General features: G+C 46.4%; 1 protein-coding gene across 1 annotated transcript in view; it reads right to left on the bottom strand.

Moving 5' to 3' along the window:
• Positions 1-13,502, bottom strand: part of DNAH9 (dynein axonemal heavy chain 9) — a gene marked incomplete at its 5' end in the record, with an annotated part of 294,508 nt that overhangs the window by 179,906 nt on the left and 101,100 nt on the right. Inside the window, 2 exon segments of the mRNA XM_081115813.1 lie at positions 1,995-2,152; positions 9,541-9,645. Of these exon segments, the coding sequence (XP_080971939.1) occupies positions 1,995-2,152; positions 9,541-9,645 (263 nt within the window).

Raw genomic sequence — 13,502 nt, 5'->3', positions numbered from 1 at the left:
GAGGATTTACTTTCATTTTCCCCCCTCTGGCTCTGGAAACATTTTATTTTAAAATTACTTATTTTTAAATTAATTTGTAGGTATATAACGGGAGCCTAAGGTTGTTACATTCTTTAATTGCATTTTTCCTACACTGATACGAAATTTCCAAAAACATTTCATTCAAGTACATTTTTTCTTTAAATTAATTTACATTGTATTCAAAGTCAAAAAAGTAACCAAATACTTAGAAACTCAAAATTATTCTGCAACATGAAAAAAGGTTAAATATGTATCTGCGCAATGCAATGCCAAGTGGCCATGATAATGCTGTAAAATTTAAACTATTTAATGACATGGGCAGACATTAACTAATGAAGGTAGGGTAGGAAACCATATAGGTCTGATTCCAGGTTTGAAAAAGAAATACTCTACCCACAAAGCATTGGAAGGAAGGATGCCAGCTCTTTACACTGACTCTCTCTGGGTGATAGGACTGGGAAGGGGAGGAGCAGAGACCAGCGTCAGACTGCCTGGGTTTAAACTCCGGCTCTGCCATTTACTAGTTGAGTTACTATCTAACCCTAGTAACCAGGGTTACTACCCTGAGCAATTTGCTGAGTCCATCTGTTTTCTTACTGTACAAGGGGGAAACTAACAATATCCACGTTGTAGGGTCTTTGTGAGAATTAAATGCAAAAGTATATGTCTATATTTATTGCTTTTACAAATATTTTTTCAGTCCCCCACCCCACACCCCACACCGCCAAATTTTCTATGGATATATGTTCTGTTTAAATTCAGGGGGAAAAAATTCAAGGAATAATTCTTATCAGAATGATAACCCCCTTCCATTATTGTTTGTAACACAGGCTTATTTAATAAGTACTTTGTGTAAACAAATAGAAAACAACACAAGTGTTCCCTGGCACTGGTTTAGACGGCCTGTTGAAATTCCAACATGTTCTTGGTTGAAGTGGGGGCCTGTCTGAAGGGGGAGGTATCCGCACTGCACCCGTGATATAGGAATTTGCCACCACTGGAGCAGTTTAAAAGTGAGGGACTTGAGTACACAGGGAGCTTTGCAGCGGCCTCCTAGGCCTTCACATCCCCAGAAAGCACTGGATCTCTCAGTCTGAAGATGGGACGAACAGCTCTATCATAGCTCCCGCAGCCTCTCTCTTAGGTAATGGTTGAGTAGGTAGAAATTAGAAGCCACAAAGCATCTTTTAGTTTCCTCTTTGTTGGGCTGACTCCTCTTTTTTGAAAAAAATAAAAGAATGGAGATTCCAGGTCCTGCTAGGAAATGCATTTGTGTTTTCTTATCAAAATAAAGATGATTTTTAAACATAGCAATATCCACCACTGGCAAAGGTAAAATAAGAGAAGTGTTCTCATGTGTTGCTGCTGGGAATGGAACTCAGCACTTCTTTTTTAGAAAGCAACTTGGCAATGTGCATCAAAAGCCTTAAAAATGTTCCTGCCTGTTAACTCAGTAATTCCACTTCTGGGAAGCTAACCAAAGAAAATAACCATGCATGTAGAAAAAAAGACATTTACAAAGATGTGTATTGCAACATTATGCATAAACTTATTTTGAATGTTAGAAACAGCCTTAATATTTAACTTTGGGGAACTAGTTAATTTCATTGTGAACCTTGTACTTGATAGACTAAAATGCAGTCATAAAATTAGATTTATTAAGAATATCTAACAGAAGAAACTATTTATGATATGCTTATAATAGACTATGAAATGAAAAAACAAAACAATATAAAACTGTGTGTAGACTACAAATGTAGACTATAAATATATGACATTAAAACATGCATATAAAGAAAAACAGAACACAAGCAAAAATTCATATTACTGGTGATGGTGTTAAAGACTGTTTTTTAAATCTACTTTTTTATATATTCCAAATTTCCACTAATATATAGGTCACACCTTTCCAGTTGAAAAAAATAAAAGAAGCTTCTCTTTTGGGCACTCGCACGGGCTGAGCCGATGCTCACCTGAAGAGAGCCTTAAGGTTCTCGGGCAGCTCCGTGCGGCCTGCGTAGCCGGGGTTCATGGTGATGAAGATGCCCACGGAAGGGTTCAGGCTAATCTCCTCACCAAGGAAGTTGAATTTTTGCTTCTTATCTCGGATTGCATCTTGAATGCATTTTACCTGGTGAACAATCAGTGGAAAAATGCATCCATTGGGTGTCAGTGTCGGGTGCAAGCCAGAGCTGGGAACCCACCCACAGCACAGACACTTGTTTTGTGGCCCTTCTCACTGAAGGACGCGCACAGTGACTGCAACCTGGACCTTTGCTGACGGGCACTGGATGCATGTTAAAGGAACTCTGGCAGCACTTATCCACATTTATAACAGTGGCGGGAGGTTGGGGGGCACCAGCAAACTCGTGTGTACCTTTCTTTGCACATCTGTCCCCCTGCAGTGGCACAGTATTAGCACTGACCACGTGCTGGGCACTGTTCTCAGGTGATCCTCTCCTCAGTCCTTCGAGGGGACACTTATACTATCATCCCCATTTCTCTGTGAAATGGAAGCATTGAGAGGTGGAGTAGTTTGCCCAACCTTACACAGCTACTCAGTGGTGATGTCTGCATTTGAATCAGGCACATGAATTCTGGAGCCTGGGCTCCTAGCCTCTGTGTGATGGAGGGACACCGGCACCTACCTCCTGGGCTTGTTCTAAGCTTTAAGTTAAATAGCATCATAAAGACTTTAGCATACAGAAAGTGCATGCATAGCCCATGGACACAGACATAGACAGGGGAAGAACTGGGGAGAGGTGGGAGAGGTGGGAGATGGGGGGAGGGTAAAGGGGAGAAAACGGGGGACATCTGTAATACTTTCAGCAATGAAATCAATTAAAACAAACAAAACAAAACAAGCCACAGCAGCCGACATGAAAATTGCTGATGGGCCTGTCATCACAGCTGTGGTCCTCATGTTGGTCTACTCCTCCAGCACAGACCACACTAAGCCTAGGTGATCCTGTGTGGAGGGTGGTCCTGCAATGCCAGAAGAAAGAGCCACAGTGGCAAAAGTAGGCTGGGGCCCAGCCCCCAGGTGCTATTAGTGGCTTTCCACAGAGATTAGGCTTTTCCTTAACTGTGGTCTGGAGCCACAGGGGATTTAAGCTGAAGCTTCACCTGGTCATATCTCCATTCTAGGTCACTCTTACTAGCAGTGGGGGAGAGAGAAATAAAATTCACCCATTTTATTTTCACACCTGGTGCTATGAAAAAGACATGCACAAAAATTATCATCAACAGGAGGAGGAAAGACAAAGGGGCACACTTATTCAGCCAGGCCCCGGAATGTCCCTTGGGGTTTTGAAAGCAATACCTGAAAGTTGGGGCCAGTGCAAGGTTTTTTTGAATGAGCCCCAAACTTGGGCTGCAGGTGTATGTGTGTGTGTGCTTGTGTGTGTGTGTGTGAGTGAGACAGAGAGAGAGAGAGAGAGCGAGCGAGGGAGAGAGAGAGAGAGGGAGGAAGGCGGGGAGGGAGCACGCACTGGGCAAGAGACAGGGAGGGAGCACGCACTGGGCAAGGCTCTCTCCAGTGCCTGGATTCACAGGTTTTGCAGACCTTATGACAGTTCTGCAATTAGCATTCAGCTCCTTTCCCCAAGCAAAGCTCTCCTGACCGAATGCATTTGAACTTGCAGCAATTAGTTTGAGGCTGACCCTCCAGCACCCAGCACACTGGCCAAACAGATGGAGCTCTGCCGGTTCTCAGGCGCACAGCACAGCCCTGCCACACAGCCTCTCACCACCCTGCCAGCTAAGTGAGTGGTAAAGGCTGGGTTCTCTCCTTAGGCCCGGGACCTATCTCTCATCTACAAAATACACTGAGCATCATCTTGTTGAGCGGGAGGTGAGCTTAATTACCACTTACAAATTACTCTGATACCTCTGACTGGAGGCAAAAGCCTTAGCCCAGGACCTTTTCTGCTGTTCCCTCTGATTTGACATTCCCTCGGGCAACACCGAGGCCCAGAAACTGGCTCAGCAAGAACTGATGCTGCCTGTAGGATTGGTGGCATCTGTGCTTTGTGTGAATTCTGAAGGGGGCCCTTGAGAAAGCATGTTGAACAGACTGGAGGATCCAGTTAGCGGTGAAACATTGGTGCTAATAGCAGGTTCTGTTCGCCCGGCTTCTGCAGGGCAGGAGAGCTCTGCTGGCATTGCCTCATCTCAGTCACAGCAGCTGGGACACTGGACACACCATCGAGAGGTCACAGTGCTCGGGATCCAGGACGTCCTTCAGGGCCCTGTGCTCAGGAAGTATTGAAGGCATTCCAGCTCTCTGCATTTTAAGGCGGTTGTAAGCCAGCTCTGCTACATGAATCCCAGCAGCTCTTTCTTCACACCCATCCACTTTGCCCCTTTCATTCTCAGGAAGTGGCCCGTTCTGTGGTCTCCCCTGTGGTCATTCTCTTTGGCAGCCTTTTCTCCCAAATGCCACGTGTAATTAAAATCCTGTTTGGCTCACTCCACTGCCTTCGGGAAGTGCAGCCCACTCATCACTTTTTACATTTTTATATTTCTGTGCTTCTACCTTAGACTTAAGCTCCTCTATGGAGGGTGTCCCATGGGTAGCTCCCTGGTTCTGAGACTGTGGCATTTGTTCAGCACCTTGAGTACTTGGAACACAGCTATGGTGGTCTCCCGAGTCCTTGCTCACTGAGTTGCTGCTGCTAGCTCCCTCCCGCCCTGGAAGGGAGGAAAGTGGCAGGGATGCCTGGCCAGAGCCTGTGGAGGGGAACAAGGAGCTGGAGGTATGGGGAGTGGGGTGTGCCCGGGAGGCCCATGTCCCTTGGGCTCAGATAATGCAAAGCCTAGAGAGCTGACTGAAACAGTAATGGCATAATTCTGAAAAAAGTAAATACATTCTGTAAATGTATTATACATTTAAAAACAGTAGAGCAATTGCTCTTTTTCCTAATGGAGATGCAATTCTGATGGACCAGTCTGACAGAGACAGGAAGATATCTACCTACAAGGACACTGAAGCACGCACTTTTGTAGATGTTACAGGACGAGGGGCACGTATGGGTAAGGAGCTGAGAAGAGGAGAGGCAGAGAAGGAGAGGGAGGGCAAGGGAGAAAGTGTCACAGCAGGTGGGGTTTCTGAACCAATATACTAGCCTGGATGACTGTGTGAGCAATTAAGAGCAATTTTCTCCTTGGATGGGTGTGTGATTTTAAATGCTACCACCTCAGATTTTCCCAGGCTGTTGTCAGACCACTTTCTTGAGAGTGTCTCCTATGGGCGAGCTCCTAGACTGGAGTGTGAGAGCATCCTGCAACTCCAGGTTCAATTTATTTCATTTAATTCCAGGAGCACAGGGAACTGATCTTGGAGAACCCATTTCTGACCTCATGTTGGACAGTTTCAAAATAAGGCAAATTCACATTGTCTATTATCCATTAGGGACAATGAATGTTGGGCATTGCCTTATCAGGAAAGTGTTAAGTTTGGAAAAATAGCCGAGGCTGAGTCAGTAGAGAAGGAATGAAGCATGTAGAGAATACTGGAGAGACCAGAGAGTAGGCCTCCCATCCCTGCCCTGTTGTGTGCCAGCCTTCTACTTCCTGTCAACTCATTTACTATAGTGTTCATGTAATAATGATACAATCATCATCACCACCACCAGCACCATCATCATCATTACCACTAACATCATCACAACAGTCATTACCACCATCATTTTATCACCATCACAAACAACATCATTACCCCCAGCACCATCATCACCATCACCATCACAACCATTATCATCTTTAGCATCAATATCATTACCATCAGCAGCAGCACCATCACCACCATCACTACCACAACATCATCATGACCACCACCATTACCATCATCACCATCATCAACAGCCCCATCATGATCATTGCCACCATCACCATCATCATCATCACTACTAACATCATCACAATGGTCATCACCACCATCACTGTATCACCACTGCCACCAACATCACCAATAACAACACCATCATCACCACCACCATCACCATCATTACTATCATCACCATCATCAGCACCACCACCATGGTTACTGCCACCACCACCACCACCACCACCATCACCACCTTCCTCCTCTTCATCATAAGAGAGACTAACATTTATTGAGTGCCTATATCTGTAGTGCTTTAAGTGCTTTACACATATTAATTCATTTAATAATTATTAAAACTGCATCAAGTAGGCATGATTATTAACCCCCTTTACAGATGTAGAACTTGAGACATTTACCTAAGGGGACACAGCTAGTAAGTGGCAGAGCCAGAACTGAACACACAGTATGGTATCAGAGCCTACACACATAATCACATCCCCATCCCCCTGCCTGGCTAACCCCACTCTACAATAACCTGGTTCTTTTAAAATCCCAATTGTATGTGGAACTTGCTTACACAACCTCGGGAGTCCAAGACAGGCTCTATGCTGATCCTGGTCCAACTCTCACCGCCTGCTCTTTCCCTGGGCTCCTTGGGGGACACACTGAAACAGGCCTTTGGCACACACTGAGTGCTGCACTGGGACACCGTGGGTATAACTGCTCATGGTGAGTCGTCCTGGATTTAAACGAGGGCAGTCCCAGCGCTGCAACCTGGCTGGTGAGAGTAAGAAATGCCCTCTGAAACTGGTAGCCAGCAGCCGGAAAGGAGGGTGTAGAGAATCACAAAAGTAAAGAGGACGGGGGTGCACAGAAAGGTGGGCAGAGATAACAGGATGGGGGTGAGGAGAGCAAAGGTGGAGGAAGACACCACCTGCAGTGGGAGAAGCGGGGAGACAAACTCCAGGCACGCGGTATAATTATGGGCCTTCAGCCCCAATGTCCACAGTGGTGAAAAATCTACGTTTATCTCCTGATTTTCAAAGCCATTCTAGGCCTAGAATCAGTGCTCTGAGAAAGGTTTATTTCTCTTATTTTACTCCACAGCTTATACTCCAAAGTGGATGGCACCCCAAATTCAGAGAGACTTTCCAGGGGCATCGTTCCTGGTTTTAAACTGTGATGTGCCAGGCAGAGGTGAATGCAGCTGGCTAATGTGTTTGTCTGGCTCAGGGATTTTTTTGTTTTTATCTGTTTTTTAAAAAGCAAAATAAGTTGCCAACTTATTAAAATCTAGAAATTAAAAAAACATATATAGATGTTCAGCCTCTATTTAAAGTTTAAAAGATCTGGCAACATCGACCTCACATTCCTGCAAGGAAGAGGCGTGATGGTAAATGCCTAGCAACTTGCTCTCCAAGAGAGCAAAAGTGCCCTGAGTTGTAGAATTTGCCAGTGTCCAGAGTGGAAACACTCCCACCATGGTCAGTTTCAAGCTCTGAGGAGGCAGCAGGGAAATGTGCACAGTCAGCTCCTGTGAACCAGGAGAGTGAGGGTTTCAGGCCAAGAGTGTCAGGCCGGGAGCTGACGTCCTTCCTCTACTCACTCCTAATGGATCAGATCTAAGGAAACGGAAAACCATGTGTCCCCACTGGGAACAAGAGAAGAACCCAACATTTCTGTACCTTTCTGGAGCTTCACCAAGAAACGGTCTGGACAAGATGACTGAGTGGGAGCACCGACTGGCTGTCAAATGCAAGAGATGGCAAGACTAACCACTGTGGTGGAGAGGGGGGGACCCCGCAGAGCTCCTGACCACCCATGGCTCCCAGAGGCAGCTGAGATGAGGGTGGGCCAGGGCCATCAGCGGATGGTGTGAGATCTACAACCGTTCAGCCTGCGGTGGCTTCCACACTTCTACACAGCTGCACATCCAGCCTGCCTGTGGCAGGGACATCGTGCCTGGACAGGGGGGTGCCAGCATGGGGGGGGGGATGTGGATGGGGACTGGCTTTTGCCGGGACAGACAGGCCAGTGGAGGGGGAGGGTGCTGTCTCAGCTGCCTCCCCTGTCCCCGTGGACAGCCCTCTCTCCGAAGTCCCTCCCCCACCCCTGCACACTTGCTAAGACAAATGTCAATTGAGCTAAACTTTTTCATTGCTCTTTGCCTGGACCTGAAAAAATTAAAAAGACCTATAGGGACCAAAGAGTCCAGGTTCCTTTTTCCATAGTGTTTACTTATTGCTTTAGAAATAAAAATGGATGATAAGAGGAAAATAAGCCGTTTTGACCGCATGGTGTGGGCACGAACAGAAGCACAGGTCATACAACTGCTCCCAAGACCTCACCACGGCGTTGGGCACTATATGAAGCCCCTACTCTCACCTTGCCTACTGAAGCAAGAGGGACCGGGGCTCTGAAACCAAAGCTTCGCTGGTGGGCAATGGGGGGCTCAGGTTATAGGGGGAGCACGGGAACAGGTGCTGCCAAGAATGTGCGTCTCTCTGATGACTGGGGGACCATTAGGGAGGTTGACGGGCTCCTGTTTGTGCCTTTGCAGCTGTAATTAGAGCTCTGACGGATTGCAGTCATTGATTGTCCCATTGCCCACCCTCCTTAAAAGCTTTTCCAGGTAGGGGGTGACTGCCCTTCAGCAATCTGCAGGGTCCCTGTTGCCTGCTGAAGAAGGTGTCATGAACATCATGGATTAAGTTGGTTTGAACCTGCCTGTCTAAACTCACGTTTTCCTTTTACCTTCTCTACACCAGCTCCGTGCCCAGACCTGCACCTGCTCGGTGTGACAGGGTTAAATCTATATTTGTACACCCACACACATGTATCTATACATATGTACATATGAGTATCTATATGGGGGTAATAGTGGCTCACAGGGCTGGTGTGGGAATATAAGAGATATTAAGAGACGACACATGACAAGCATCTGGTACAGAACAGACTTTCAGCAGACTTTTCAGCCCCCCACCTTCTGATGCTCCCTAGTGTGAGTCAGGATCCGAGCCATTTCTAGAACACTAACGAGTGCTCGTGTCTGTCTCAGGAGCTCATGTTTTTGCAGCGAGGGATCCTGTCCCATTGCCCTGGGACCCTTCAGCCTGGCCTTGAGCGCAGCACTTGCTGTGTCGCGGGCATACGGTGAGAGCTTGCTGGACGACTGAAAGGCCAGTGGCATGCTTACACAGAACCCGACCCGAAAATGACTCCCTCCTTTCAATAACGTTCACTCTGTAATGCTCACTTGATATGTAATTAAGTGAACTGGGCTGAGAGAGGTGGAGCAACTTGCCAGACTCTGGGTTAGGAAACGCAGAGCTGAGTTTTAAGCCCTGGTCTGACAGTTTCCAAAGCCTACGCCCTTTCCGGGGAGCTGGGCTCTGCCATCCAGTTTAGTCATTTCCTCTCCCTGGAGAGCAGGTGAGTTGGCTGTTCTTTACTCCCATTTTACAGAGGAGAAAGTGGAATCCCACAGCCAGTAAGTGGGTCCACCCTGGTAGGAGCCTGTAGGGCACCATATCCTGCACTCAGGCCTGATTTTAGAGGGCGGAGGAAGAGGCACGAAATGCAAGCGGGGAGGGAGTCGGGGAAACAGATGAGAGGCTGAAAACAAGAGGATGCAGCTTGCGAGTGCTTGGCGTGAAGACCACGGCACTTCCACCACCTCCTGGCCCCCATACCTGGACTGCCACGACCGATAGGACCTCCACGGAGATTCGATTAAATTCATCGAAACAGCCCCAGGCACCAGTCTGAGCAAGGCCCTTGTAGATGTTGCCGCAAGACTGCAATGAAATGTACAGAGATTAAATGGCTACCTGTGTCTGGCTTATCAATACACATTGAAGTCCTTTCCCTCCTCATTACTATAGATACTTCCAGACCCCAACAGTCCACGGGTTAGAAACTCGTATTAAAATTCCAAGAACAATTAAAGTTTTGACAGCTGTGGGTGCCAACAAAAGTCACAGGATCAAACAGAACCTTTTCAAGACACTTAGAACAAAATCCCTTTAAAATGTCACTAGGCTTGTGTTACTGTTGATTCAGTAGCTTTTGAAATCCCAGGAAATGAATAAAATATTATTTTCTTTGCACCATGCAGACAAAAGCCTTTGGCACTCGCTGGTGAAAAAGCTTATGTCTGTATCTTTAATCCCATGTCCTAATACCCAGGCTTCCCGGAGTGACAGGAAGCTGGAGATGGGGGCAGGACGTGATAACGTCTATAGAAAATAAACTGCAGGTAAGTCTTTCAAATGAGACCAAGGAAAGAATTTCAGAGGGTAGTTGGAATATCTTTCCTAAAAATAAAAACCATCCTGAGCATTCAACATGAACTAGTAAACCATGGAGCAATATAAAGGGAGAGGTTACTGGGAGACACTCTCAAGGTCATTGGCAAGGAGACATCATAAAGTGCTGAGAAAATGCAAATAATAGGAAAGTCCCATTTGTCTACTGAGTGGGCATGTTTGACCATCGGCTCTGTCTGTGCACAGCTCATGTGCTGGACACAGGGGCTCAGTCCCTCTAAGAACTCGTTAGGTTGTGGAGATAAGGCACACAAATAAAACAGGTAAACTGCTACACAAGCAGCAGTTCCAATGGACGACATAAACCGCAGACATTACGGAGTTCAGGGGAGTGGGTCAAAGTGCTCTAGAACGATCAGTTTGCCAGCAGTGAATTTCAGATGGTATTACAACAGCACTTTCCCAAGTTTATTTCATGGAATGCCAAATCTGGAAGACGCCCCTGGAAGACAAGGCTCTTTGGTCAGGCAAATTTGGGAAACACTGCATTTTATAACTAGTCTATAACCCACTTTTGACAATTTACAACATGTAATAGCATTTTAAGAGCCCTGAGAAGTCCTGCACAATTAATCCAGTCAATTTTGTTGTATGACTGTGATTTTATTTTATGTTTCTCGTGGGATCTCTGGTTTTTTCAGGATGCTCTCTGGCAAACATTAGTGGAAAGAACATGAGAAGTCAGGAGATCTGGGGTACTGGTATCTCAGAGCTATGTGGTATCTTCAGAACATACGCTGGGAGTGCTGGCTCAGTGGGGCATTAGCACCTGTGCAGGCAGAACGGAGGGTGAAGGCTTTCCCAGAGGAGGAGAGTTTATGGACAAAAAACAAGCAAACCCAAGCTGTTGCCAGAGAAAAATAAAGGTGCATTTTAGCTGGAAAATTGACTTAATAAAAGGGGTCATAGTTATGAAAATACTTGAATTATTATAAAGGTCTTTGTAGGTTTGAAAGAGAAACATCATTAAATGAACATCTTAGCAGAAGCAGCCTGACATTACATAAGCTGAGTTGGATGTGGGGCGGATTTTGAAAGGAGAGGGAAGAATGAACCCCCTTTTATTAAGCTCCTTGAATTAAATGATTCCTCTACTCGTGCTAATACTTATTGAGTATGTACAATGTGCGGGCAATTGTCCTAGATCAGGAGCAACCAGCATTGAACAAGGGAGACAAAGTGCCTGTTTCCATGGGGCTTACATTCTAGTGGGGAAAACAGACAATGACAAAAATAAGACACCGTCAGACGGTGATGAGTCCCACTGGAGCCTAAACACGAGAGTGATGTGGCTACTTCAGACTGAGCAGTCGCAGCCTCTCTAGGAGGGACCGTAAGTTCCAGGCATTGTGGTTGTGCGCACAAAACAGGCCTACAGCTGGCTATTACTGTTATTATATTCATGAGTATATATAATATTTGAGAGATATAGTGATATCTATTATTATATTTCAGACAATAATAGCAACCTGTCAATGTGACAAATACGTAAGTGGAAGTTCAGGAATCAAAATCTATGCTTTCCCATGTTAACAGTGGTATAAAAGCTTTTTCCAGCTGTGGATCCCTTTCACCAAATGGATATCCAAAATATAAAATGGAAAAAAGCAGAGTTTACATAGGTGGATACTTGTCACCCCCCCAGCCTCTTCCCTGAGGGCCTGAACCGAGCCCCAGGACTCCACCTGGCCCCATTGTTAACCCCACCACAGCTGTACAGCGGTTCTAGGCTGTGGTGCTGTCTGGGCCAGGATGAAAACAGGACTGAAGGCCTGGAAGCGAGAAGCCTGCTGAAGGAAGGGCCAACATTGATGGCTGATGGGAACTACAAAACGAAGGACATGAACCAACCAGACTGTCCAAGATTTGCACCCTGGACCACAGAGTAAAATGAGATTATTCATATCAATGGGATGAGGACTCTGGCTGGGAGGCAGAGGAGAGTGTTAACCAAGTATGAGAGGGGAGCGTCCAAACGGAGACACACTGCCCAGGTGAAGAGAGGACCAGGACCTCGGTAAGGCTGGAAGACAGGTTTGGGCATCACCAGGGCCCAGGTAAAACTGGAAAACATAAAAGAGGATCAGAAATTGAAATCGAGAAGGCAAGACCAGAGAGTTAGGGGGAGGTAGAAGTGCAATGTTTCAGACATCGAGGGTTGGGTGTCCTCTAGGGTTGATGCTACAGAAAGTCAAAAAGAATCCAGACAGTTTTAGGCTCAAAGCCATTTGGTATTTCAGCAATAGCCCCTCCAAACTGAGGTCAAGGGGGAAAGTATTGCTGCTATAACATAAAGAAGATGTGAGCACTAAAACTGCACCCATTTCTCGAGAAAGTGGCCGGTTTCATGTCTTCAGCCAGCGCTGATAAACAGTAGCTCCCCCTTTCTCCCGTCTTTACACTGCTGTGTCCCCCCATTACCGATGCCTCCTAACAGAATCCTGTGGCAGAGGACTGTGAGGGTGCTTGATGTCACCCAAGCTCTCCTTTAATTCCTCCCTGTTTCACCGCCCATGCCTCCTCATGTTCATTAGGTATTATTCAATTTTTTTAAAGCCTCTAACTTTTCTATTTTTACTACCCCATGGCCTGGCTCCTCACCCTCTCTGGCTTGAATAACTGCAACGTTCTTACTAAAAAGTTTCTTTTCTTCCAGTCCCTTCCTGTCTCCATCTGTCTGGCTGTGCACGGAGCCTTCCTTAGATGCCATTTGTCTTCATCACGCTTCTGTTCTGAAGCCTGATGCTTCAAGGTCATGTTCTCTGAGGCTCTGTGTCCTGCCCTCCTTGTGCAGCCCTGGCTCCTATCTTCTGTTCCTCAGGCCACTGGACTCTACTTGACCACTGTTCACGTCTATTTCTAGTTTGTTCTCTGGAGACACACAGGCAGGATCTGTCGCTGCGAGTGTCGTCAATGGCATAACGGAATGATGCCTGGTTGGGTGTGTGGTGGCTCTTCCTGACCCCCCTTCCTCTCCTTGTCCTAGCCAAGCCCCGTGGGGAGAGTTCAGGGGGAATCAGAATGAGGGCTGGGGAAGGACATCGCCTGCATACAGAACTTGGTCATGCCTTTCAAGCTGACATTTTAGCCCTGGCCAATATGGCTCAGTTGGTTGAGTGTCATCACATGCACAGAGCCAGTTCGATTCCCAGTCAGGACACATGCCCAGGTTGCAGGCTTGATCCCCAGTCGGCAAGAGGCAGCCAATTAATGTTTCTCTCTCCCTCTCTAAAAAAGTCAATAAAAAAACATATAAAAAATAAAAAATAAAGCTGACATTGTAAAATGGGTTTGGCTATGTTAAAATGTGACATGCCCTGTTTGGC

Source organism: Miniopterus schreibersii (assembly GCF_964146895.1).
Source record: "Miniopterus schreibersii genome assembly, chromosome: 16".
NCBI classification, from domain to species: domain Eukaryota; kingdom Metazoa; phylum Chordata; class Mammalia; order Chiroptera; family Miniopteridae; genus Miniopterus; species Miniopterus schreibersii.
This window is presented reverse-complemented; position numbering and strand designations above follow the sequence as displayed.